We start from the raw sequence: 27,773 nt of genomic DNA, 5'->3' as shown, positions 1-27,773 counted from the left end.
CAAGCTGGTGTGCTTAGGTCATAAATATTCCATTCTGATCCTGTGTTGTTTTCAAGTCATTCCTAAACCTTAGTAGGAAAGTGCCCAGGCTTGGAGGGGTCTGACTGGTTTGGTTATTTAAAACATATCAAAATCCCTTGTCATGTCAGGCCTCAGTTGCTTCAACAATCTTCTTTGAGGGATGGTTTCCATTCCTGCGAGTGCCAACTTTCCCTCTACATTACAGCAAACATGTGAACACCAAGCCAACTAGGGGGCTGGTATGTGGCTCAGTGGGTTGGGGGCATCTCTGTCTGTTATTGGAAGGTCACTGCTTCAAATCGTGTCCTCAGCAGAAAAGTCACATGTCCATTGGGCCCTTAAGCGAGGCCCCAAAACCCACCAAAATGCTCCAGGGGCACCTGATAAATGGCTGACCTTGTGCACAGATCCCAAGCTTTGCTCTCCATTCAGCTATGTGTGTATATTTGTCAAGGGACAGCAAGATGGGACATGTGAAAAGAAGCATTCCAATGTAGCTGTACCTGTGCAAATGGCAAATAAAGCATCATTTTATTTATTTTTTTCAGCTACTGAGTTTGACCCAATGAAAACGATAACAATCCAACTAATTGATTGTTCCTGAAATGCTCACCCGGGTTACCCCAAATGGGAATGGATCCTGGATATTCTCACAGCTTTTCCAAACTCCTGAGTGTCACTGACAAATTGTCGTCACATATCACAGTAGCCCTCCGTTTGTCTTCCTCTCAGGTGTCAGACAGGTGCGACTACGTCTTCGTCAACGGGAAGGAGATGAAGGGCAAGGTGAAGATGGCGGTGAACTTCACCTACGGCCACTTGAGCGCCCAGCTGGAGATGACGGTGTGGATCCCCCGCCTGCCCCTGCAGATCGAGGTGTCCGACACCGAGCTCAGCCAGATCAAGGGCTGGAGGGTGCCCATCGTGACCACAGGGCAGAGGTTGGTTGCCAGTTCTCTCCCTCCCAGTTGGAGACACTCCATGAGAAAAAAGAATATGTCACTTTCTATAAGGTTAGCACTTCATAAAACCCTACTTATATGTCTTTAAACAAGCATATATCCGCTATTATAAGGCAGCTGAAACCAGCTAAGGGGGTTGTTCTTTTGATCCACCAGTTTCATGTTTGCGGAGTCTAACATATATCCAGTCCTTTGTCCCAGTGGGGTGAGCTTCTTTGCAGAGGACCATACGAATGAGGTGCAAAGCAGGAGCATCCATTTATTACTGTATTACTGTAGCCTGGTTACTCTGCATTGAATAGGAGTAGCATTGACTTCAGGCTAAGCTAATAAGGTTGATTGGAGCTTTCTCCTATTCAGGCAGCACTCGTACGGAGTTTTAGCATCATCTAAGCTCCGACGAGCTTTTAGCGCTGATCCGGTACACACGGTGCGGCTCCCAGCCTGGCCGTGGCACGGTGAGGTCTGTTTCCATGCAGATTTTATAGAAATGTAACAGAAAGTGACATTAGCGACGCTACCTGGGCCTGGGACGCGGTGCTGTGCTCCTGGCAAGTTACATCACTCAATGCTGTTTGACTAGCGGGAGCGGATGGGGCGCCTGACAGCGCGCACATCACAGTGCCCTCGCCGCCGCACTTGTCCAAGCTCTGCCTGTCTCTCTTTCTATTGCCATAACCCGGGTTTCTCCTCCTGAAGGGGGCAGTTAGCTGTTACCTTTCCTCACATGTCTTTTGGCCTTAATGGTGACTGTATTGAATTGATCAAGGTGCCAGACTCAGGACCACTTGGTCAGTAGCTGAGCATTGCTGTAAATTGGCGTAGATAATTATTGGCGGCAGGGGGCTGGGGGGTGCATCACAGTATCAGCACAGGGTTGTTACTTTTTAGACCCCCCCTCCCCCAACCGATCCCTGGCTGTGTTCCTTGCATAACATAAACAGCGAGGCAGGTCGTACCTCTTTACATACAACCATGATTATGTCTGTTTTGTCACCTGATTCAGGTCCAGTGCACACAGCATGTGCTGATTACAATTAATGCAAGCCTGCTGGGTTCTCCCTTGTGGGGGGCGGGCTTCTGGCAGGAAGGGAGGCTAATGGAAGGGTAGGATTCGTGGGATCCAGGAAAGAGATGGGGGGGCGGGGCTACAGGGGCCAGCTGAAAGCTGATTGGCCCCTGGAGTACTCCCTCTCCTCTCACTCAATGATACAAAAAATATCATCAACGAATGATGAGGTTGGCATCTCCATATGAACTACAGCCTCTCTTATGCCCCCAATCTTAAACAAATCCTACAATTGCTCCCAGTGGACCCCCTGGTCGTCTTGGATTCACCAGAACCCATTCCCCGGTTCTGTTCTCAGATATTTCCACAACCTGGCCTTAATCCCTTCAGATACACATTTCTTCATCCTTGTCCTTGCAGGGAATTTTATGCACACGGTAGACAATTCCTAACACCACCGCAAATGAAATTAGGAAAAAACGTTACAGCTGATTTTTAGATGACTTCCTGGGACACTATTGGGACACTAAAAGAAGCCATGTACACACAGGAACACAGTCACACAGTCGCACACTCGTTTTTTCCAGTCACCCACATGGCTAAAAGTGGATCCTTACATCACGTCGATCCGCCCCCAGTGCCTGTATCCTAGCATTCCTGAGTCACTCTCGGTACTGACTCTTTATACTGCAGGCCTCTCGAACCCTTTTCCTCAGACGCCCCTGGGACTTTGGTTATAGCCCATAGAGGAATCCCGTGGTCTCTTTCGGGCCCCAAAGCTCCACCCAAGGTGTCAAATGATTGCAGTAGAAGACCTAACAGCTTTACTGCACGGTGACAATCATCCCACCACGGGAGTGATGTAATCTCCCATCTTGGCCGTCTGTCGTAAAGTAGTCTCGTTGCACTGTTAGGTAGCCATGATTTTCACCTCTGCCTGTTTTTTTTTCCTTTCCACCTCGGTTGCAGGGTCTCATTAAAAGCTCGGGAATGCTGTCACCTCCATTTCCTCTGCAGCCTGACGTGCTGAGAGTGGCCACAGCCCTCTGGTCACGTGGCAACGTTTCCAGGTCTGCCAGAGGGATCTGCTGTGACATCATTGCTTATGCAGCCCTCTTCCACGAGCTGCGAAGCTTTCCTTCTGACCTGTCTTTTTTGGCAGTCATTTAGTCAGAAAGAATAATATAAAATAAATGCAAGATCTGACAGCCCAGTTTCGCTTTGAGCGGGTGAATTCCTCCACGCGCTGAAAACACGGCAGGTTACCGACATTGATGTTCGTGTCGCCGCCGGCGATGCTTCGCGAGCAGCGGCTCTCCCCTGACGGTGTCTGCTCCACAGATCTGCGCGGGACAGCGAGGAAGAGGATGAGGATGAGCGGCGGGGGCGCTCCTGCGGGCTGCAGTACCAGCAGACGGCGCTGCGCGTCCTGGCACACTTTGTGGCGGAGGCACCCGATGCCCGCTCGCCCGCTGCCTTCATGCTGGGCAGCGACTGGCAGGCCGACGTCACAGAGCTGGTGCGTGACTTCCTGAAGGTGGAGAACCCTCGCGTGGCCCGACTCAGGGACGGCCGTGTGCTGGTCGGGATGGACGTGGGCATGACCGCCATCCAGGTACGTCGATTTGGGGGACAGAGATGACATAAACTATTCATTATAGCCAGCAGTAGTGATCAAAGTCCATGCAATGCCCTAGTCACGCTTCAACACTGCCCCGCAAACTTCACCCCCCTATTTCACCATGTACCCCATGGTTGTGACATTAAAAGTTGCCCCCTGATGGGGTAGCGATAGTAAAAGTTGTTGACTAAGTATCGAGAGCATGGCTAGAACCTCTGGGTATCTGCCAATTTAAGAATATATTGTTGTTTCTGGATACTTATCTAACACATACGAAGTGAAGTGAGGTGCTTTGAGGGTGTTTCTCTAATCCTGGACCATCCAGATAAAATTGCCGATGGGAAGCGGGAAGATCTACCTTTTCAGGGGCCTTAGGCAAAGCTTTTATTTGGGAGGCCCCCCGACCAAGGAAACTGACGCTCTTTTAATTTCCTCCAAAACGTAGGTAATACAGGGGCCCTAGGCAGCTGCCCATTCTGCTTATAGCCAGAGTTGGCCTTGTATATATTTTTTCATGACTTCCTCTGGGCCCCGTTATGCCAGTCGGACTCGACACAGCTGCCTAGTTGGCCTGTGCCTGGATCCGGCCTTGGGAACCGGGCCGGAAAGATGAAGGACACGGACAAGAAGGGAAAAAAAGCAAAAGCGATGGCGGATGAAATGTTAAATCTCTCGCTTGGGTCAGGTTTCCGGTCCTGCCTCAGCGGTGGCCAGTGCGGATCAAATTCTCATGCCTGAACAAGAGTGTTATTTATATGTTCGTCTCCAGTGGACACACTTGTGAATCTCAAGAGGCGGGGAGGTGCGACGTGCAATTTATCCTGCATGTGCACCCTCATCTGTCTGTGTCCCCTGGAAGAGCAGGAAAAAAGTCGTTAGTTAAAAAATCGTTAGCACCTGCGTTAGGCCGGTGTGGCATGTCGGCACAAGGCCACGATTCATCTGTCTGATGCTGGACACTCTTCTCCATCTGGGCAAATCCATATCTGTCATGCTGTCACACCACGGGGGTTTGGGAAAGCGGATCACACACCATTCCTGGTCCGTCTAGCTGCCTGCTGACAGCAAAACAGCCTAGATAAATCACAGTCACCATGGTGGTGTTTAAATGGCCTTGTAACAGTAACGTTACTGGGTACTTATAATGGGAGAATAGCAGTAACATTTACCCTCTTTAAATGGGACTGTAACAATAACATTAACGTACTTTCAATGACAGAATAGTGGTAACATTTACCCTCTGTAAATGGGCCTGTAACAATAGCATTAGCGTAGTTTCAATGGCAAATAGCGGTAACATTTACCCTCTGTAAATGGGCCTGTAACAATAGTGTTAGCATAGTTTCAATGGGAGAATAGCGGTAACATTTACCCTCTGTAAATGGGCCTGTAACAATAGCGTTAGCGTAGTTTCAATGGCAGAATAGCGGTAACATTTACCCTCTGTAAATGGGCCTGTAACAACAGCGTTAGCGTAGTTTCAATTGCAGAATAGCGGTAACATTTACCCTCTGTAAATGGGCCTGTAACAATAGCGTTAGCGTAGTTTCAATTGCAGAATAGCGGTAACATTTACCCTCTGTAAATGGGCCTGTAACAATAGCGTTAGCGTAGTTTCAATTGCAGAATAGCGGTAACATTTACCCTCTGTAAATGGGCCTGTAACAATAGCGTTAGCGTAGTTTCAATGGCAGAATAACGGTAACATTTACCCTCTGTAAATGGGCCTGTAACAACAGTGTTAGCGTAGTTTCAATTGCAGAATAGTGGTAACATTTACCCTCTGTAAATGGGCCTGTAACAACAGTGTTAGCGTAGTTTCAATTGCAGAATAGAGGTAACATTTACCCTCTTTAAATGGGCCTGTTACAATAACATTAACATTTTCAAGGCTGCATTCTGAAAAAACAATGTGAATCGCGATACTTTTGCTTAGAATTGAGATCACGATTCTCTATGATGACTTTTTTTTCTAAAATGTAAAAGTTTATTGCACTCAATGGAAACACAACAAAACATGACTGTGCCAAACATATGATTGATCCAGGACCAGCATATTACCTTCTGACAACAGAAAGGAAACACTCAATTAGCCATTCATTTAGGGTAACTGAAACAGCCATACCAAAAGTTCCAGTACCGAAAGTGCCAATGGAGAACTTTTTTGATACTTTGGTACTCTGGTGTGGGACTTGAAATGTTTTCTTTGTCGAATGGTTATGCAAATACCCTGCTTCTGAAATGCAAAACAGAAAACAACCATAAATGAGGTAAATAATAATAATAATAATAATAATGGATGCTTGGACAAATGAAGCGACCCAAGCTTTAATTGCGATCTGGTGGGCAGAAACGGAGAGGGGTATTTATTAAAGAAAAAGGAGTTTGACATCTCAAAAATCCATCTAGGACTGATTTAAACAGCAAGGATGAAAATTGATTACGATTGCCTTGGAGAACAGATACAGTGATCGTGCAAAAGCAGCGGAGGTAAACTTATTTTTAAACATATACAGATTATTCTCGCTTTACGATGGTTCAACATACGATATTTCAACTTTACGATGGTGCGATAGCGATCCACTCTCAGTAGTCACCAGACCAAACTGAGTTTTGATTAATATGACGTACTATACTTTACGATACTACGCATCCCCGGGCGATGGCGACTTCTATGCAGCCACGCTTCCAGTCTCTGTAACCATGGCGAGTGTACATACATACATCTCATACGGTCACTGATCTCTCATATCATATTCATATTCAATATTTTTAACTTACAATGGGTTCAGTACAGAATTGAAAGTAAGAAAAAGCCTGATCTTAATCTAGCTGACAGGAGTAAGAACTGCATGTGCACAACATACGGTGTTGGTATTAATATCCCACATCGCCAAGCCATATAATACACTACTGTTTTTCGAATTCCCTACAAAATACCCGCCTTGCGCTGTGATGTCATTCAGTGCCAGTACCGGTTTTTACACCAGTGGAAGACCACCTTGAAGTACTATACTTTTGGTACTTTCTTGAAGTACCAAAAGTAAGGTACCTGGTGCGGTGGAAAAGCGCCCTTTAACGATAATACTGAACTGTGGGATGCGTCAGATTCCCTGGGGAAAAGTAGGAGTGCTTGTTTTGATTCGGCTGATGAAACTGTGGTAATTTACAAATGAGATCTTATAGAGTTATGGATTGAGATTGTGTTTTTTTTTTTTCCAATTAATTGTGCAGCCCTAAACATTTACCCTCTTTAAATGGGCATGTAAAAATAATGTCAGTGTACTTCCTATGGCAGAATAGTGGTAACATTTACCTTGAAATGGGCCTGTAGCAGTAGCATTAGTGTACTTCCAATAGAACTCCACATTTTGTATATACAGTACAATGAAATACCTTCAATGGGGTATTTAAGAGGTTTTTTTTTTGAGATGACAGGAAGCTACACTGTTATGTTACAAACAATATTATGACCTTTGACCCAGCAGCGCAATGGAGCAATGTGCAAATTAATCTGCCTTTTAATCATCAGTTTACGCCTGTGTTATATGTGTCAATTATGTGCATGAAAGAACCATTATAAATATAACTGTGAAGGATGCATTCTGAGGCGGAATATGAACCTTAATGTACTGCAGTGCTCTGAAATTTCTCTAGTGCCAGCAAAACTTCCCATTCAGCTTCCAAGGCTGATGCTTCAGGCCTCAGTATTTTTTTTATTGTGGGATCCCTAATTGCTTCTGCCACTCACTGGCAGACCAGATGAATAATTGATTGATAATTGATTACGCGTGTCCAGTTAGGAGCTGCGTAGCCTAATAAATGTCTAATACTAAGTTTTCACGTACAGTGGTTGAACAAATGCTCTTTGACTGTAAGATCATTTGTTACGTTATGTCACCTATTGCTTTTTTTTTCTCGGCGTTCCCACAGTTCAAAGTGGGGTTCAGTTGATCTTCTAAACAAGTTTGGCGTTCCTGTGCAGGTTGGCTGGATTAGCCCTCTGCAGACATCTCATGCATCGCAGTGCCACTTGAAGGCTCCGGTTCACTTGAGTCCTGTAGTGCACGTTCCTTTCAGAAGACTTTGGGTTTAGTGTATGTTGAAATTTACATGGTTTCACACACTGAAACAGCACTTTCTGCGAGCTGCCTGTGGCTTTTAAGGGAAACTGTACCATATTAGAATATTAGTGATTAATTGAGGTGGGATTTCACCTACCCTGTCTTGTTCTCCATGAGACACACAAACAGGTACAGTAAGAGCAAGCTTGAGGTCACAGCACAGGGTCTGCCTGCATGCAGCACCCCTGCAGCTGGGGGTTAAGGGCCTTGCTCAGGGGCCCACGGACATGTGGCTGCTCTGCTCAACCGACACCCTTCGGATCAAAGGCACAGAGACTTTACCCACTGAGCCACACACCACTCCTCTTGTAATGCCAAGCTTACGGCCATGTGCCGAGAATCAGATTGAACACCCACATCTCAGATCACACCATACGTCTCCAAGACAATGGGAAATCAGTCACATTACCTTGTGCTAGTTAGGAGATAAGGTGTTGGGACATTTGTTCTATCAGCTGACACTCGTTCATCACACTGGATGTTTGCCGTGTTTGCACACCCCATCGCAGTGACCCCCCCTCACCACCACTCGGTCTCATGTGCCCAAACAGGTGCTCTCTCCCCTGTCTGACGCCATCCTGGCTGAGAAGACGGTGACAGTGCTGGAGGACAAGGTGACCATCACGGAGCTGGGCGTGCAGCTGGTCACAGGCCTCTCGCTCTCGCTGCAGCTCAGCCCTGGGAGTAACCGGGCCATCGTCGCCACGGCGACCGCACAGGAAGTGCTGCAGAGCCCTAAGCAGGTACTGCCTCACGCACACTATGGCCAGGGATGGACCTCTATGGATTCACTTTGACGTTTAGCAAATTTCCAGACTGGTTAATTAGTAAGTTTAAAACAGAAAGCTATGTCTGTTACACCAGATAAGAAGAGTGTTCTTATCAGATGTACAATGTAATTATCGGCCTGTAAATAGAATGTCTGAGGAAAACAGTCTATGTTTCAGGCCGGTGAGAGCCTCAAGCAAGCTTAGCCCCAAACAGTCAGCTGGGAGCAACTGGGCCGGGGTGAGGGGTGTATATGCGGTGTAACATACAACAGCATGAGGGAGCGGCCTACTTTTAGCTAACCTTTAAATTAAGCTCCTTTTAGCTGAGTCCTTATGTAGCAATATTTAGTTAGCAAACGTAATCACTCTCCAGTAGCCTGACCGAGGATGCAGAGAGGAGCTGAAGAATCTGGTGCCAGTCTATTAAGAATATAACATGTACGTTAAATCCACAACCCGTACCCAGACAGTGGCAGATATTATCATATCTAACAGAATATTAAAAAAAAGAAAAGTAATAAATGAGAAACATACATTGTATACTTACAGTATGTATGTTTACTGTTTTTTTTGTATTTTACATAATATACATTTTCTTTTCCATTTTCCATTCAAAGGCTGACGAATCAGGGCATTTCTGCAAGCATCTATTATGCAGTATTACCACATTTTCTATTTTGAAAAGTAAACATAAAAAAAGCACAGTGCCCCAGTTCCATAGACTGTCCCGGCAGCACTCTGGAGGAGCAGCTTGCATCCATTTACTCCCTAATCACAGGGACAACAGGCCTGGGAGCCTGTGTGGTGTCTGGAGCGGATCAGGGATATGCTGTCCCTCATTTTCCCATGGGAACCCGCAACCCGTGCATTAAAGACTAATAATAACAATAATTATTATTAGTAGTAGTGGTGGTAGTAGTAGTAGCATCATCCGTCTTCAAGCCACTTTCAGGAATGCCGAGGAGGTGGAGCCTGTTCCTGGCAGCGAGGGCACAAGGCAGGGGTACATCCTGGAGACCAATCCATCACAGGGCTCACAAACATTCTCACAGGCTACCCCAGTGTGTTACCCCAGCCTTGTGCTTGATCCTTCCTGGGATACACTCCAGGCCCGCACGCCCCCGCAGATAAACGGTTGGAAGATGAACGGAATGCAAAATTCCCGTAATTAAAAATAACTCCTTAAAACCCTAATCACAAAGTCACCGGCTGCCCACCCCCGCGTTCTTTTATCAGGCTCAGAAATAACAGCTCTTTCACCATCTATATAATTAGCACTATATGAGGTAAATTAGCATGAGCGTGTTTAATATTCGGCCGTCGCACGGGGTCTGCGTATGAAGCAGGTCATTTCTCTGGCAGCTGACTTCTGAATCCCACCAGCAAGATTAATAGTGGCCGGTATTGATAGCATGTGATGCATTTTAGATATGGTGTTTGGCTGGGAGGGGGGCATTGCATTAGACGGGCTCTCTCCATTTCCATGCAGTTGCATGCACAATTAGGAAGCAACAGCCGAAAGCAGGAATCCTCACCACACTGTGGACTGTCATTTTGGGCCAGCGTACCACCAGTACCGCGGTGTCACAACTTCAACATGTCACAGCCGGCACCCGATACACTGTGGGTATTTAAATAAATTCATGAGAGCTGTGGTGAAACTGTGAGTCCTGGCAATTTTTGAATGATAATAATATAGGGCTGCTTGCTAAAAAAAGAAAAAAAAAGAAATTGTGACCCACGAAGACTGATGTGTGCCTCAAAATCTTTCAAATATTGTTTAACATATATTTATTAATGTAATATATATATATATATATATATATATATATATATATATATATATATATAAAGCTTGCATAAATTTCTGCTTGGTGAAGACTGAGAATGTACTGCTCTTAACTACAGGATAAGCACCAATCTAAATCAACAAAAAAACAAGTGTGAATCAAACCAAATTCACTAAATAATATATGCAACTTTGACACTTCCATGTCTACTGACAATAGAAATCAGCCGATTTGTCCTGCCTGACCCTGCGCTGCTGACAGTACCCTCCAGAAGCTGTTTACAGTGCGGATGTGTGACGTTAAGGACGAAAGCTAACTAAAAATGTGTTTAGAAAGGGAAGCATGTGTCTCGGTGTCAAGTAATGTAGATGAATGGGAATCACAGAGGGAGGCGCAGCGGCTCATTGGGTAACACCAGCCTCACACCAACCGGGGCTGCGGCTTGTGGGATTGCGTGATGGACTGGTATCCCGTCCGGAATGTTCCACGTGCTTCCTGGGGTAGGCTCCAGGCTCACTACAACACAGTACTGGAAAAAGTTACGGAAGATGGATGGCTGGTCGTGAAATAGGGAAAAGAATATCTGTATTCTCAATTGTAGTGTGCGTCTAGTGTAAGATCTCGCGCAGTATTTTGCTGGACACCGTGACTTCGTGCGGGAATGGAGTCCCAGCGTTCCGTATCCTCGCCCAAAGACCTGACGCGTCTCTCTGACTGCGGATTCGCCATCAATGCAGCTCATGCTTCCGATCATCCCAGCTGGATGACGGCCCTTTGCTGTATCCTCGTTATCTAAATGTGTAATAATTTAGTGATTAATGGTCCCACGATGGGAGTGAAAGAGGTTCTTTATGCTGCTGACAATTATGCCGGATTCAGGTTACCCCCCCCCCCCCCCCCCGCCCCCCCCGATTCAGGATTCTTGGTATCTTCTGCCCTGCAAGCGCTTTTTGTGAAGCCTGATTTGCTTGATGAAATAATGTAACAAAAACCATCTCAGCTCATCAGGGTGAATGAAACTAACAAATTCAGCAGTCTGGGCTGCTCCCCTATTTCATTGTAAACAAGGTACAATTATTAATATGGGTTTTATATTTTTGCCATGAATAGGAATCTAATGTATGCCGTGGTTTTCATGTTTTTGTCAGCCCCTGGTGTTCATTTATATATTTATAAAATGTATTTTCCCATGGTTAATGCTTCTCTTGTAACTTGTTTGAAGTCCGCTTTTTTGGTAGAGATAAAGAGCAGATAGGGATGATATGTGTGTCTTTCTTTAAGTCACAGCCCTTGTCTGTTTCCCTACTAGGAGGCGCCGATCAGTGCGTGGCTCCAGTTCAGCGATGGCTCCATCGTGCCCCTGGATCTGTATGAGCCGGGCCTCTTCGTGCTGTCAGTCACCTCTCTGGACGAAGGCGTGGTCACTGTGCGGCAGGACCCGGCTTGGAGGTGGCCCATCGTCGTGGCACAGGCTGAGGGCCAGGGGGCGCTGCTGAGGGCAGAGATCACTGTCAGCGAGACATGCCAGAAGTCGAAGCGGCGCAGCGTGCTGGTGGCCGGCAGCGGCATCATCAGGGTCCGTTTCGGCTCAGGGGAGGAGCTGGAGAACCATCCCGGCGACCGGCGCCAGCCGCGGCCCGACGGCCATTTCTACGGCAGCTCTGTTGCCGGCATGGAGGACGGCGTCGCACGGCGGTCCACCACCACCAGGAGCGCCATCCTCAGGCGGCCAGGGGGAGGGAGGCTCACGGACGATGGTGGGCTGGGCCAGAATGGCCCCATTGACTTCTCTGATTTCCCAGCCCAGGTGGACCTGCCCGGGGACACGGAGGACGACCTGGTCCAGGCGCATCGTGGGCTCTCCGATCTGGAGATCGGCATGTATGCCCTGCTGGGGGTCTTCTGCCTGGCCATCCTGGTCTTTCTCATCAACTGCGTCTCTTATGCTCTCAAGTATCGGCATAAGGAGCTATCTGAGGAGGGTCCGGAGACCCTGGGCCACGCCCACGACTGGGTGTGGCTGGGCCATGAGGCGGAGCCTTCGGAGGGTCACTCCTGCTCCTCCCCACAGCAGGAAGAGCGTGGCTCGGTGACGGACGCGGGCGTGGCCTTCGAGGAAGGCAGCCACCTGCTGAACGGCGGTTCGAGCAGGAAGAACGTGCAGGGCCAGGTGCACCGGGAGGCGGGGGGGGGGTCCCGGCGGCGTGGCCCACAAGGGCGACTCGCCCACCAGCAGGCGCAAGCGCGTCAAGTTCACCACATTCACCACCATCCCGCTGGACAACGGCTGCCCATCCCTTAGCCCCGTCGTCGCTGGTCACAGCGACGACATCAAGTGGGTCTGCCAGGACATCGAGCTCGCGGATTCCAAGGAGCTGCGGGATTACATGGAGAGACTAAACGGCAACGCCCTGAAGGATGCCGCGTAACGCCCCCTGCTGGCAGACTGGCGGAACACTCACCCTTATGCCTTTCCGAGAGAACAGCAACACGGTCCTGCTGGACCTCGTACAGGCGGCGCCTTGTCATGACAACGGGACGGAATCTTCATTGTGACTTGTTGTCATGGGAACTACAAAAAGGCCATTCATCATAATTTAAAAGAAAAGGAAAATATCCCACTGAATCCCACAGAGGACTAAAACTGTTATTAAGGAACATACAGTTACCAGAAGGGAAATGACAAACAGGAGTAAGGATGTCTATTTTTCTGTTCCAATAGTACTTTTTTTCTTTTAATGTTTGAGTATGTTTTTTAATGACATTTTGATTTTATTAATATTCTTTTTTGTGTCCCTATTCCAACATTTCAGTATGTACTGTCTAACAATGTGCAGCAGACCTTGTAGAATTAAGAATGTAATATTGATGAATATTTGAGTTGTAAATAAAATGCACATAGAATGGTTTGGGAATGTTTCCACGTTTTGTAGCATTCAGATTTTTTTTTTCATATTTATATTCTGTTTTTTACCCCTCTGGTTATCTGCTTTTTCAAAGCTGTTTTTCTCCCATAAAAGCTGTTCTTCTTGCATGCTGCTGAAGAGAAAAGCAGAAGTCACAGGTCTCATTATAACTGGAGAAACAATCCAGCCCACAGCTCTGTAAATAGTATCCAGCAGTGTCTCAAGATCGCAGATGGGGGGTGGGGGGGATTGGGGTGCAGGGACAGAATACAAAATGACACTGCATTGATGTGCTGTAAATTGTATTTTCATATGCAACATTTAAAGGAAATATGTCAACAGGAGGCGTTAATTCAGCCCCGTCTTGACATCCTTGGCTTCTTGTGGTACCCATTATTTTCAATTAAGATGCCACCTGTATTTGACTATCATAAAGACAATGGGTCTATGCAGTATAAATGCGGTATTTGTGTGAGTTCCAGCTCCTTATGTGGAGTTTGTGCAGGTTCCCCCCGCAGCCCACAGACATGCACTTAGGTGGACTGGAGAGTCTAAATGACCCTCAGTGTGTGAGTGTGTATATGTACCCTTCCTCCCCAGCCTCGTGCCCCGTGCTTCCTCCGTGCTCCAGGCCCTCTGTGCCCTGGTTCCAGAGAAGCTTTTATGAAAGATGGCTGGATACATATATAGTAAATTCCACAATGTGATACAATTTTCAAAATTTAACCTGTTCAGGGGAAGACAGAGAGAAAATGGTGTACTGGCTCAGACTCTGACAGTGTTCATTAAACATTACTATTTTCATTATGAGTCCAGCGTTTCGAGGTTATTAACTTGGTGTGCAGTTAATGTTCACACAGTGCTTCAGTGCCATTTAATGAAGATTTGCTCCCTGGTCTCTCTCGGGCCCCTGTACTCAACTTTGCTCTCTCTGGGGCCCGCTGTGTGTGACTTTGCACTCTCTGGGGCCCGCTGTGTGCGACTTTGCACTCTCTGGGGCCCCTACATGTGACTTTGCTCTCTCTGGGGCCCCCTGTACGTGACTTTGCTCTCTGGGGCCCCCTGTACGTGACTTTGCTCTCTCTGGGGCCCCTGTACGTGACTTTGCTCTCTCTGGGGCCCCCTGTACGTGACTTTGCTCTCTCTGGGGCCCCCTATACGTGATTTTGCTCTCTCTGGGGCCCCTATACGTGACTCTGCTCTCTCTGGGGCCCCTGTACGTGACTTTGCTCTCTCTGGGGCCCCCTGTACGTGACTTTGCTCTCTCTGGGGCCCCCTATACGTGATTTTGCTCTCTCTGGGGCCCCTATACGTGACTCTGCTCTCTCTGGGGCCCCCTATACGTGACTTTGCTCTCTCTGGGGCCCCCTATACGTGATTTTGCTCTCTCTGGGGCCCCTATACGTGACTCTGCTCTCTGTGGGGCCCCTATACGTGACTCTGCTCTCTCTGGGGCCCCTGTATGTGACTTTGCTCTCTCTGGGACCCACTGTACTTGACTTTGGTCTCTTTGGGGCCCTCCGTCAACAACTTTGTTCTCTATATATGTAGTTTTGCTCTGTCAGGGCCCCTGTGTGCAGCTGTGCTCTTTCTGGGGGCCCTGTATGTGACTTTGCCCTCTCTGGGGCCACTGTAATCAGACTTTGCTCTCCCTGGCGCCTCCTGCCCTAAACTTTATTGTCTTTCTCTGTAACTTGGCTCTGTCAGGGGCCCTTTTCCGTGGCGTTACTCTCTCTGGGGCCTCTGCACATGACTTTGTTCTCTTTGTGTGCGGTTTTGTTCTGTCAGGGGCCCTTATATCTGACTTTGGTCTCTCCAGGACCCCAGTACATGACTTTGGTCTCTCCAGGGCCCCCTGTCCACAACTTTGTTCTCTCTGTATGTAATATTGCTCTGTCTTGGACCTCTGCTCAGCTTTGCTTTCTCTGGGGCATCATTTTGGAGCTCAGTGACACCCTCAGGTTGGCAATTTACAGGACGTTTGCCACGTTTACAGCAGACGTTTACACCCCCCCCCCCCCCCCCCCCCCCGCCGCTGACTGTGACCGTACCGATTTGTGGATATTGATTTGTTAGCAGACTGGATCATTGACTGAATACCAGTGTTGGATCAGGGCTCTGAGAACAGCCTGAACCCCACCAGCCCCTGGTCCACCCATGCTGATGGGATCTCAGGAGGGTGCAAAGGCTTCAGAGGCACTTTCGAAATGTTTGTCATTTGATGCAGCTGTACGGCTGGATGTTCCCTGAGGCTGTTTGGAGGCACAGCACCCATCTCAAGGACTCTCCTTGTCAAACTTGACCTGGCAAAGTGTCACTGTCAACGCGGCGGGTAGTACAGGGTGGGTCCTGTTGACACAGCGAAGCACTCAGAGGTAATAACGCTCTTCACAACGATGATCCTGGGCTCACTAGTGTCATCTTATGAAGCCAACGGCAAACGTGCTATTACCTCGAGAACCGGAAGTTGGCAATTCTTTCTGTTCACTAGTGATGTGTCAGACATATCCCTATGACTGATCTGGCCTGGGCTGTGATTCATGGATCTGTGCTCCGCAGAGGTCCATGGGTATAGAGCTCCAAGGAAGGCTTGCTAGGATTCGAAGTATATATCGATCAGACAGCTTGAGATTAACTGGACAGTGCACTGACACAGTCAAAGTACGGGCAAATCATAGTCTTAATAATAATAAGCGATACTTTATTGATCCCTGTGGGGAAATTGTCTTTATGTCTCCCTCAACTTGCTCTTTTTTTGTAGAGTAAGTTGTCTGTGAAGGGTAGCCACCTGTAGTAGCATCGAGGGAGCTGGCCAAACTCCTTACACATTCCTTAATTTTGCTTTACTATTGTATTGCCTTTCTATTCAAGACACCTGGTGTAAATAGCTTTTCTAGCACAACTGATATGATTCTGTTATGATCCACTCGTCCGATCCTCATGTGTGCCACGCCCCCCTCATTTACCTCGTGAATTCCTGATTGTTATCACCTGTGTCCTGTTATTTCGGCTAGTCTTTTGTATATCAGTCCACGTCTTCCTCTGTTGCCCCGATCTGTCATTGATGTTCGTCGCCATCTGCCCTGTTCGTCTTAATAAAGCCTCGTATCCAGCATCCTCACCTGCCTGCCTCGTCCTTCCCTGCTTCCCACCTGTTCGCCGACCGGCGATCCCGACAAAATGACAGATCTCCCGAACAAAGCACCCCCCGTGACCGAGGAGTGTTACCTCGGTCTCATTGACGCGGTGCTTCACTGGATTGCCCAACCCGACGTCCGGAAAGATCCCCTGGCATGGGATCTCTCGATCGAGAGCCGGGACGTCCCCTAAAAGAGGACGCGTACCTCGCGAAGAAGGTGCGTGATAATCATCAGCAGCTGCGATGGAGACTGAGGGAGGTACGGACCCCGCTGGTAGCTCTGGATTTGGCCTCCGAAATCCCTGCGCTGCCCTCACCTTCACAAGAAGAAGGAAAAAAAATGCAGAGAAGCGGCAGATGGAACAAGAGATCGACAGCGGAACCGGCGATCTCCTTAGGAGCCATCTCCCTCTCCAGCGCTTCACTCCCCAAGGGATACTGGAAGGAACCTCTTCCTATCCTGGATCCGCCGGTGTTTTCCCCCTGCACAACCACCACTTCTGCACAGCAACAGCCTGACTCTCGCCTCGCAGCTGCTTTCCAGCCCACACCCACGACCTGCCCCTTCCCGGTAACACACCTGGCCCTTAAAGGGGCCAGGTCAGTTTGGGACATGATCCCGCGGGCCCCACGGATCCTTAAAGGGGTAGCACTGGCTGGGGAGACACTCACCCCGGCTCCCGGCCACGTGGGGTTTGCACTAGTACTTCTACTGTCCCTAACTCACCTTATATTCCTGACCAGCCTGTTCCAGCCCTGCCTGTTCTTGACCAGCCTGTTCTAGTCCTGTCAGTTCCTGTGCAGCCGGTTCCTGAGGTTCCGGACCAGCTTCCACAGGTGCCTGCCGCGTCGTCCCTAGCTGGGACGTATTTCAGCGTCCAGGGTCTCTTCTGGAGGGTGATGGAGGACCCAACGGCGTGCAAGGCCCCAGAAGCTGCCCAACTGTGCACGTAGCTCCAGGTTGCCTTCGCAGCATTCACCCCAATTTCATCTCCGCACGAGTTGGACAAGATCGCCATGTCCTTAAAGTAACTGCTTCTGTTGAGGACAAAGCGGACCCCCTCGACAGTGCTCCCCGAGGTTCCCAGTCCTGTGGTCCTTGCAACGCTCCCCACGATTCCCACACCTGAGGCGCATGACGTGCTTTTCCCGCCGACGCCTGCTATGGCACCACCTGCTGCACCGCCCGAGGTCCCGGCACCACTTCCACCTGCAGCTCCGCCCACGCCAATGGTCCCAGCTACGGCTGCGGTCCCTGCTACAGCACCACCCGCGTTCTAGCCTGCTACAGCCTCGCCTCCTGCTACGCCTCCGCCTGCTGCACTGCCCGAGGCGCCACCTCTGCCTGCTGCACCGCCTGAGGCGCTGCCTCCGCCCGTCCTTGCTCCGCCCATCCCTTAGGCTCTGCCAGTCCCGGGCCCTGACCCTGCTTCAGTCCCCCCAGCACTGGTCCCAGTCCCCGAGTAGATTCCAGACAGTCTGACCACCACTCTTTCCTTCTTGGAGGAGCTCGAGTGGGACCCCTCAGGGACCTCCCTCATGACTCCTCTGCCCTCATCCCGGCCTGAACCCAACTTTCAGTGTCCCAAAAGGGCAGGGGACACCTCCGCAGGGGTCAGGCCCGCCCTGCCCCCCGGTTCGCTCTCGCTCTCCCCGGCTGTGGCTCGGTGGCTGCCTGCTGGTCCTCTGGCTCCGGTCTGGCTGTCGCCTACGGGTCTCATTCTGGGGGCTCGTCGTTTGCTGACGGTCCCTCCTCTGATGCCTCGTCGGCTGCCTCCGGGTTCCCCTGCCTCGACTCCTAGGTGGCCTGCGGGTCCCCCCACTGCGGCTCGGCTTTGGCTGCGCCGTCACCTGCTGTGGCTTCCCCCTCCTTCTCACCTGTGCCGTGGTCCCCTCCGCCTTCCTCTTCGCCTCTCCCACTGCCCCCTCCATCTTCTTCCTCGCCTCCTTCGGCGCTCCCTTCATCTGCCTCCTCGTCCCCTGTGTGGTCCCCTCCGGCTCAGGCCTCCCGGTCGCCTGTGGCCCTTCAAGCTGCCGTCCGTCGCCCGCTGCGGCTCCCTCGGGCTCCCCTTTGTCACCCTGGCCTTTTCCTTCTGGCCTCCTCTGTTTCCTCCTTGTCCCTCTGTCCCTCCTGTGTTTGCTCCTCGGCCCTCTGTCCTTCCTGTCTCTGCTCCTCATCTCCCTGTGCTTCCTCTGTTCACTCCTGGTCCTTTTGTTCCTCCGTTCTCTGTTCCCTCTGTGTCACCTCCTTTTCTGGTCTGTCTGTCGGCGTTCCCTGTCCTCTGTCAGGTGTTGTCTTGGTTGCTGTTTTGTGTTTCCGTTCTATTTCCTGTTCCCCGTTGATGGTCTTGCTTTTGTCTTTTAGGTCCTGTTTCCCCAGTTCTGACTCGTCCTTCGCCTCCCCTGAGGCGTGCCCGGAGTGCGCACCTTGGGGGGGGGGGGGTGTGTTCTGTCATGATCCGCTCGTCTGATCCTCATGTGTGCCATGCCCCCTCAATTACCTCATGTGAATTCCCGATTGTGATCACCTGTGTCCTGTTATTTCGGCTAGTCTTGTGTATATCAGTCCACGTCTTCCTCTGTTGCCCTGATCTGTCATTGATGTTCGTCGCCGTCTGCCCTGTTCGTCTTAATAAACCCTCGTATCCAGCATCCTCGCCTGCCTGCCTCGTCCTTCCCTGCTTCCCACCTGTTCGCCAACTGGCGATCCCGACAGATACTGGAGATAAAAGTATACAGTTTATAATATTAATTCACAAATAGCAGGATATTGCTTTGAGGAAGTAGTAGAGTATTCATGTTTACATTGAATAATTAAATACAAAAAGCAAAACAAGGAATTTCAAGACAAAAGGTTACTTCAATGAAGGAGAAAAAACAGCAAAACACTTGTCCAAAGAAATAAGCAAATCATAGTGAACCTAGTGGATGCTGTGACCCCCTCCAAGTAATTTCCATAGAAACATGAGTGAGATGAGGTTTCTCTAGACCTTCTATGTCGGAATTCATAAGCTCCAGCTGTGACATCCCCTTTACGTCATGTGATTCTTGAGCTCCACTTTAATGGCAAACGTGCATTGCTATAGTGTTTGACTGGCGGCAGTCATTTTTGTCCTCTGTAGATATCTGCTTTGTCATATTATGTGATTGTCAGTGAAGGGCCACTCGTTAAGAGGCAAACATCTCATCCAACTACCAGAGGCACCAATCCTCAACCACCACTGAGCACCATCTTGGGGCAAAGAGATGGTACCTGGACCTTAAACCATAGCTTGCAAATTCGGGGCATCAAACTATATATCAGAAAGATGGAACAACTAAATCTTAGGGGAAGCAGAAGGCTAAAGCAGTAATTACATTAAAGCGTTTGTCACTAAATGACAGCAGAGCAGAATGAAAATGGCTCTTAGTGCATAATATTGTGTCATTTCCTAAAGATGATGGGGCACATTATCCTCAGGACGAATGGGATGCGAACAGACTGCGGCGAGAGATTGGATCTCGACTCGCACCTTCTGCTCGCAAGCGCCCCGCAAGCCACTGGGAAGGGATGACACACACAGTAAGCTGAGTGAAAAGGCCAGATTAATTTAATAATTAAATAATGATTTTACAACATTAATGTTAATGTGACATTTCCTCTGTAACCTGTCGAAAAAATATATTGCCAGCTTTTACAAGTAAAATGCCAATTATGGGCTCATTAGCTGGCAGATCACATGCAGACAAAGGGGGTTTTTTTGAAGATAGCGCTGCTGATATTTTCATTTCCTCTTTCGAAAATGATATTTCCTATTCATGATTGGAGGTACCAAAGGAGGGATAAAGGCCTTTTTGTTGTGGAAGAACAATAGCTGAATCGCCTAAGGTATGTGTGGAACTGTAGGATAAAGCCATAAAAGTGAAGTCATGTTTAGTCAGTGTAAAGCAGAAAGGGCCTTTTTTCACCCGTAACTTAAAAGTTCCACTAAATCACTAAAGTATAATATTTTGGTGGTCTCTCTGCTTGGCTCACTGGGAGTTTTTTGGCCCCCTGGAGGGCTTCAGGGATTCGGGATATAAACTCGGAGTTTCCCGGAGTAAGGTCCAGCTTGAAGCTGGAATGGGGAGGATGTGACGTGGGGCGGCCCGAAGTGGCCATGTCCTCTGAGCTGAGCACTAGGGAATGATTTCCTCTGCCAGCCTAGCTAAGCGCAGCAGCCTGGCCGTTTCCTTATTAATCAGCCCAAACTGCTTGTCTACATGGTTGCTGGTGCCCCCACTGTTATCCTATTGATCCCTAGCTTTATGTTTAATGAAAACAGCAGATTAAATAAAAGTCTCTCTGCCTTGTACTGCCCGCCCCAGCCTGACTTTCGTTTCTTCCCTTCTTCCTGAGTTTATGCCATTGTCCATCCTGATAAATGATCTTTAGCTTTTTGTTTGTTCGTTTTCTTCCTCCATGATCATGTGATGCTGGCTACATTGCTTATTTCGAGTCGGAGAGGGAGTGATGCCATTGGATAGAGATTGGGTGTTGTGGGGGGGGGGGGGGAGACGGACTCTGGAAGGAGGACTATGAGCTGTATGAGGAGCCGATGAACTGTGAAGGATATGGAGGGGGTTACTGGCCTGGAAGGAACTTAACTGTCAGCCACTGGAAGAGGCCTTGATTGATGGGTCCCAGCTGTAATTAACACAGAACTGAGAGTCTGACAGCCAGACTCACAACCTCCGTTCTTACCTGGAAACACAGAGAGCACCATCCGTAGGTGTCCTGTGATCTGTCCTCATGCAGAAACAGCTTCTGATGAAACTTGTTAGAACCAGAACAATGGAGTAAAACGCATTACTTCCAATCATCTGGTCAGTCTGAACTCAAACATGCTGCATGTCTGCGATCTGCTGGCCTTTCATTCAAAGAATATTAAAATATTATTTTCTCTGCATAGTTTTGTTCATTAAAAATTATATTAGTAGCGCTGCCACCAAGGGAATGGTTATTAAGCTACTATAATTAAGTTGCCCTTTGTGAATTAACTCATGTTAACACTGATGCTGCTTTTCATGCTGTTGCGTGTCACGTTGTGAGACGAGTAATTGTCAACACATTCCCTCCCCCCGTGATTCATAATGTAGTTCTTGGAATCCCCGCTGAAATCTACACTAATCGACTGGGCTTTTTTGACCCTCCGAAGGAGCCAGTTTGGCGAAAAGGGCATCACACATGGGACGCACATTTTTTAATTCGTAATAAAGTGCATTGAAACGCTACCCTTTCTTTGCTAGCGTATAACGCACCGGAGCTCATTTCAGCAGCGCTGCTCTCAGGGTGCTGACAAGGTGTCGTCTGAGACCTCCAGCAGATGGTGGTGTACAAAAACGTGCGAAGAATTTAAGAAATAGACATGGCTGGCTGCCCCCCGGAGGACCTTCCCCACCGATGCAGCGGGGAGTGGTGGCACAGGAACCATGTGACCTTGCTGCCCAGATGACTCATGCTTTTTGCCCGATCCTCTCATCACACCTGAGCGCTGTGAACAGACATAATCAATGCTGGGGCTTCGGAGGTGGGGTAAGAGTATCACCAGGCTGTGATGTTCTGAATTCCCCCGCCCCCGAGAACTGCAAAACAATGACCATCTGGAGTACCGTGATACATTTTGTTCCTTTAAGGCACCTGTCTCTTTAATCACACATAACGAACATCCCAGGCATCCAGGGCGGAATCGTCCATGTAGGAAGGATCGGTTATTTTGGGGGGGAGGACAGAGCTACCACCTCAAGGTGTGGACTGACATGCTCATAGTCCTTGATGCTATACCACTGGTTTCACATTCACCTTACCTGCAGATAGCGGCCTCCCTTAGCTTTGCAATCTGAATCACCAGCTTATATTTAGTTATTCACAATTACTTTGCTTTAGCACTTTTGACTGGATAAACTGGAGCAATTCAGATTTCAAAAGAATTGCTTCAGTTTACCTCGTTTTCAACACTAGGGTCCCTCCCAGGGATTCAAATCTGTGACCTCCAGGGGTTAACGGTTCATGGCTTCTACGTGACCCCAGTGCTCCTATCGTGTGATCCGTCTGGATTTCTTAAGTATTTTATGTATGAGTACCATACATGAAACTAATGTCAGAGAATGACGGAGTACGGCAGGAGGATTTTTTTGCCCCCAGAATGCACAGGGAGTGAGTGCCCACAGGGAGTCGTCAGCACGGCTGCCCGGTATGGCACTGATGTGGCTCTAATTACAGCAGAAAAAGTAACTTGGTGTTGCATTAAAGCAGGTGGGCGATTAGGAGTGACAGGCCACGCAGGGTCATGGGGGTGTAAATTCCTCCAGGGCTCATTCTGCCATTAACACACAGCGGAAAGTTCGTAGTGGAGGCCCCTCCTCACCCCTGAGCTATGGTGACCGTGCATGCATGGGCGCGCGTAAGCGTTTGTGTGTGTGTGTGGGTGTAGGAAAAGTGGAAGGGGAGGAGAAGAAAGGACAGGCAGCACACTCTCACACTCTAACCTCCTCTCTATCAGAGATAAACAAACTAATCGAGACCCCTGCCACTCACACCCGACGCGAAAACAAACCCCCGCTCGCAAATCGATTGGCATGTAACATCGGCAAGTCGGCAGGACGGCGCTGACAAAACGGCCGAGGGGGTGACTAAGCAGACAGTAGCGAGGCTTATCTAAATTAACATCAGCCGGCAGGACAAGGGATAAGCCGGCCTCTGCCTGGTAATTAGCAACGTTTGACTTTTCAATTATTCTTCCATGTGTGTCTGTGGTCCTTTCTTAGTTCTACTTTCTTTCTTTCTCTCTCTCTTTTCTTTTCTTTTAATTAGCATGAATACAGCATCATGTTGCAGGGGTCCCAAGTACAGGGAGCGTCTAGCAGTGCCTGAAGTGAGAAAAGCAGGTGTCTATCGCCCCCCCCTCGTTATTCAGTACCGGCAGATTATTAGAGGTGCCGGTAAGCATGAAACATTCATGGTACCCTGAAGAGAAAAACTATGAGGTGCCGGCACTGTGTACCAGTTAGTTCTGGCCCTTTTCAAGACTTCCACCTAACAACAAAAGAGAGACAGAAAATAATAAGCATACAGAGGAAGTTTCATACAAAGTAATATGTATACATCTCCCATCATCAAACCAAATATCTTGGTTAAGGCCCAGAGTCTATCCCAGGTACATTCAGGATGTCAGTCCACCACAGGCCACAGGAACACACTCTCACACACAATCATACTCTATGGACAATTTAGAGACGGCATTCTAACCTAAGAGTGTTTTGGACAGCAGGGGGAAAACAGAGTTGTGGAGGAAATATACCAGGCACAGGGAGATCATGCAAACTCCACCCACTAGCCTGGGGAAGACAGAAGGAACATATAGGCATTAATGGTCTACATTTATATCTCTTAATAATTAAGCTCCAAAAACTCCAAAACTGGTACTATGTACTGCCCCCCTGAAGACAGTCCACCAGGACACCATCCTGATTCTTATTCTTCTGATTACATATGAGGATAAATTAGCTTTGTAACCTTTAAAGAATATATGGTTTGCGAATAGCTAAAAGGTACCATGGTAACTATTACTTAGGTTACAAGTGCCCTGTTATTTTTTTTTTTTTTAAAAGATTTTCATAGAAGTGAGTTAATGTTACCTTTTTTCGGCAGTCCTGCTTAAGGCTCCCCCATCAGGCAAAGCTCTTCCGGAAGCTTCACCAAGTTCAAGGCAGAGGCTCTGGGTCGCTTCCCGCCGCCCCCCCATTTATAAGCACTCCCAGTCAGCCTGAAAATCGGCAATAATGTGAGAGACTCGCTGTCATGCCGCAGGCTGTCAGCCCAGACGCTTGGAGCGCGGTTCGGACAGGCGAGTGCCCTGTTGCGGGGCTGCCAGCTACCCTGCGGGGCCTAATCGACACAAGGCCCCCCCACAGCGACCTTGTTCATGGATGAACTGCTGCCATCTGAAGCAGGACGCCAGGAGATCAAGGTCAAGCTGGAATCGGTTTTGCAGGCTCTCTCAGTATGGGGGGGTGGGGGGCTCGCAGGTTTAAGAAGTGTGTGAATCACTTTTTTCCCCGAAGATGCAATTTAGAGTAATGGACAGGGGATTCAACTCACAGGTCAAGTTCTTTCATCTAAAATGCTCATCCATGATGTTATATGTTGGGACCTGGCCTGTAGGACCATTTGCCAGCTACACCTCTGGCCCGTAGGGACCGAGTTTGCCCAGCTACACCTCCGGCCCGTATGACCGCTTGCCAGCTACACCTCCGGCCCGTATGACCGCTTGCCAGCTACACCTCCGGCCCGTATGACCGCTTGCCAGCTACACTCGTCCGCCCGTATGACCGCTTGCCAGCTACACCTCCGGCCCGTATGACCGCTTGCCAGCTACGCCTCCGGCCCGTATGACCGTTTGCCAGCTACACCTCTCGCCCGTATGACCGTTTGCCAGCTACACCTCTCGCCCTGGCAGGACCGCTTGCCAGCTACACCTCCGGTCTGGAAGGACCGCTTGCCAGCTACACCTCCGGTCTGGCAGGACCGTTTTCCAGCTACACCTCCGGTCTGAAGGACCGTTTGCCAGCTACACCTGCGGCCCTGGCAGGGACCGTTTGCCAGCTACACCTGCGGCCTTGTAGGACCGTTTGCCCAGCTACACCTGCGGCCTGGCAGGACCGTTTGCCAGCTACACCTCCGGCCTGGCAGGACCGTTTGCCAGCTACACCTCCGGTCTGAAGGACCGGTTGTCAGCTACACCTCCGGTCTGGAAGGACCGCTTGCCAACTACACCTCCGGTCTGGCAGGACCGTTTTCCAGCTACATCTCCGGCCTGGCAGGAACGTTTGCCAGCTACACCTCTGGCCTGGCAGGACCGTTTGCCAGCTACACCTCTGGCTTGGCAGGACCGTTTGCCAGCTACACCTCTGGCTTGGCAGGACCGTTTGCCAGCTACACCACCGTCCTGGCAGGAACGTTTGCCAGGCTACACCTCCGGCCTGGCAGGAACGTTTGCCAGCTACACCTCCGGCCTTGGCAGGAACGTTTGCCAGCTACACCCTCTGGCCTGGCAGGGACCGTTTGCCAGCTACCACCTCTGGCTTGGCAGGACCGTTTGCCAGCTACACCTCTGGCCTGGCAGGACCATTTGCCAGCTACATCCCTGGCCTGTTGGACCCGTTTGCCAACTACATCCCTGGCCTGTTGGAACCATTTGCCAACTACATCCCTGGCCTGTTGGGACCATTTGCCAGCTACATTTCCAGACTGTAGTGCCATTTTCTAGGCTGAGGGCCTGTTAGATGTTTACTAGGCTTGTTATAGTTGTAACACCAACTTAGGGCAAGTGTCACTCTGACTTTAATCCCCCCCCCCCACATCCACACAAACAAATGCTAACCAAAAATCATCATAAACAGCATGGTTAAAGATCTACAATCGGGACTGAAAAAACTGTAAAATTAAAGGTTAAAATCCAAGGAATACAAAACATTCCAGATATTAAAGGCACGGATTGCATTTTAATAGAAAAGGATACAATACAAATGTCAATCACTTCAGCAGTTATCTCAGAAGCATCGCAAAAACATTAATGCCACTGCAAATTACAGACATGGAGCGTTTATGGCCATGGCTGTCACAAGGATGTAAATGTGGATGCTGTGAAAGACGCACTTGAGAAATCTTAGGAAGGCTTCAGCTGGAGATCACCCTATTTGACGGTTAAGAGCCAGACGCGTCCCACTGCTCACAGGCATGATCAGAACTCCCACACGGGGCTCCTGTAACAAGGCCCTGAGCTTCTGTAAACCGTGGAAGACACGCAGGCTTCAGTGGTTACATGAGAATCACAGTAACTGAAGAGTCTGCCCCAACTGACGTCTGCATATAAATGGGGCTTTTCAGCTTCATGAGTACATGCCAATTCAGCATAGATTAATAGAGCCACACCTGCTTAGGGAAAAATAAATGCTTACTGGCAAACACAGCCGTGCTCTGTATTTAATGTCAAGCACCGTGCAGGTGCCATGACCCCTCTCACTTGCGGAGTGCTAAGCTTCTGGACTAATGTGCAAACAGAAGATGAGCTTCTGATCTTGGGGATGCAAGTAAATCTGAGCACACTCTCCACACAGTCACTGTTCAAATTCAAACGCCCCACTAGAAAGTCTATATTGTGATCAATCACAACATTAACACCTTTATTAGAAGATGCATAAAAGTATGGGACTCTCCCTTGAGTCATACTACAAACCACAGGCTAAAGTGCCAAAACAATGAAGATGTAATGAGTTCACAAACTCAATAGACCCTATTCCTACTGACAAGCAAGAATGACTCATACGATGCTGATGATGACTGACAATGAATAATGTTAAACGACAAATTCCACCATTAATGTACTTATGTTAGATCATTATCTGCTTTCATAATTAAAATTTTTAACCTTGAAATTATAGTTTTTTTATTCTGCTATTAATGTTTGCATTTTAAACGCTCTATCCAGACCGGGCTTTTTAGACAGATAATTAATCCTTTACAAAGTGCAGGTGTCTCCATTGTAAACAGTGCTGATTATCACTATGGTGACACATTCATTTGTTAAAGCCCTGAACTCAGGTGCATGAAAAACCACCAGGCAGATGCAGGCAGGAGCGGAAGAAAAGGAAAAGCCATCTAGCAGATCAAAGCTGCGTGTTGGTGCTGCACTGAGGAACAGCAACAAGAACCAAGTCCTCCGATGTCCTTAAAAGCAGCTCAATTCAAACAGAACGGAGATGATGTACACAAAATCGAACATATGCAAAAACTGTACAAAAAAAAAAACCAGTCAGGCTAGTTCTGACATTAGATGTCAGGGTATCCACTTTCCTGAACACACACTCTGTATAAGCCACTAGTAGCATGAAATAAAACATATTCCCCTTAAATAAAATCGTATATATACACAAAACATTTCTTTACACAAAAAGTTACAGGTATTCCATGGTAAACCACCATCTACGATTAAATTACATAAGATAGGTGGTATTTGGCTGTTTTGATTGTGTTAACTGAGAAAGGAAGCAGATACTTAAGTGTATTAGTTGTACAAACTAAGGTACCCTTCAGTCGCAGTGCTTAATTTATCAGAGGAGACCAGGGACACACAACAAACCATGAGATTTACCAAAGGAGTGGTCTAACCCACCGCCAGCGTTACACACTGTCACACCCACCTACATTAATATGAGAAAATCCAGGCCCCATATTCTTAAATAATACATATAAATATAAAAAATCTCATTAAAAAATACATCAAGTGTGCAATAATATTTAAGATGCCTGTTCTCCAAGAATTAATATGGTAAAACGAATTATCTAAAATTCTGTAATTCATTAAAAGCCAAGAGTAAAATTTAGGGGAGCCATCCTAAAATGAGGTATTCA

The 27,773-nt window shown here is 48.5% G+C and overlaps 1 protein-coding gene and 1 long non-coding RNA gene across 2 annotated transcripts in view; one reads left to right on the top strand and one right to left on the bottom strand.

Moving 5' to 3' along the window:
* LOC125727716 (transmembrane protein 132C-like) overlaps positions 1-13,988 on the top strand; it is a 173,508-nt gene extending 159,520 nt beyond the window's left edge. The window contains 5 exon segments of the mRNA XM_049004630.1: positions 754-962; positions 3,334-3,607; positions 8,289-8,480; positions 11,607-12,484; positions 12,486-13,988. Of these exon segments, the coding sequence (XP_048860587.1) occupies positions 754-962; positions 3,334-3,607; positions 8,289-8,480; positions 11,607-12,484; positions 12,486-12,726 (1,794 nt within the window). The 3' untranslated portion in view covers positions 12,727-13,988.
* An 8,935-nt stretch (positions 13,989-22,923) lies between these two features.
* Positions 22,924-27,766, bottom strand: LOC125716977 (uncharacterized). The gene is made up of 4 exons (XR_007384446.1): positions 25,472-27,766; positions 25,006-25,268; positions 24,580-24,936; positions 22,924-24,543 (listed from the first exon to the last, which is right to left on the bottom strand). It is a non-coding gene; the product is annotated as an uncharacterized LOC125716977 (long non-coding RNA).
* Between the last annotated feature and the right edge of the window lie 7 nt (positions 27,767-27,773).

Source organism: Brienomyrus brachyistius, chromosome 2 (genome assembly GCF_023856365.1).
Source record: "Brienomyrus brachyistius isolate T26 chromosome 2, BBRACH_0.4, whole genome shotgun sequence".
NCBI classification, from domain to species: Eukaryota; Metazoa; Chordata; class Actinopteri; order Osteoglossiformes; family Mormyridae; genus Brienomyrus; species Brienomyrus brachyistius.
This window is presented reverse-complemented; position numbering and strand designations above follow the sequence as displayed.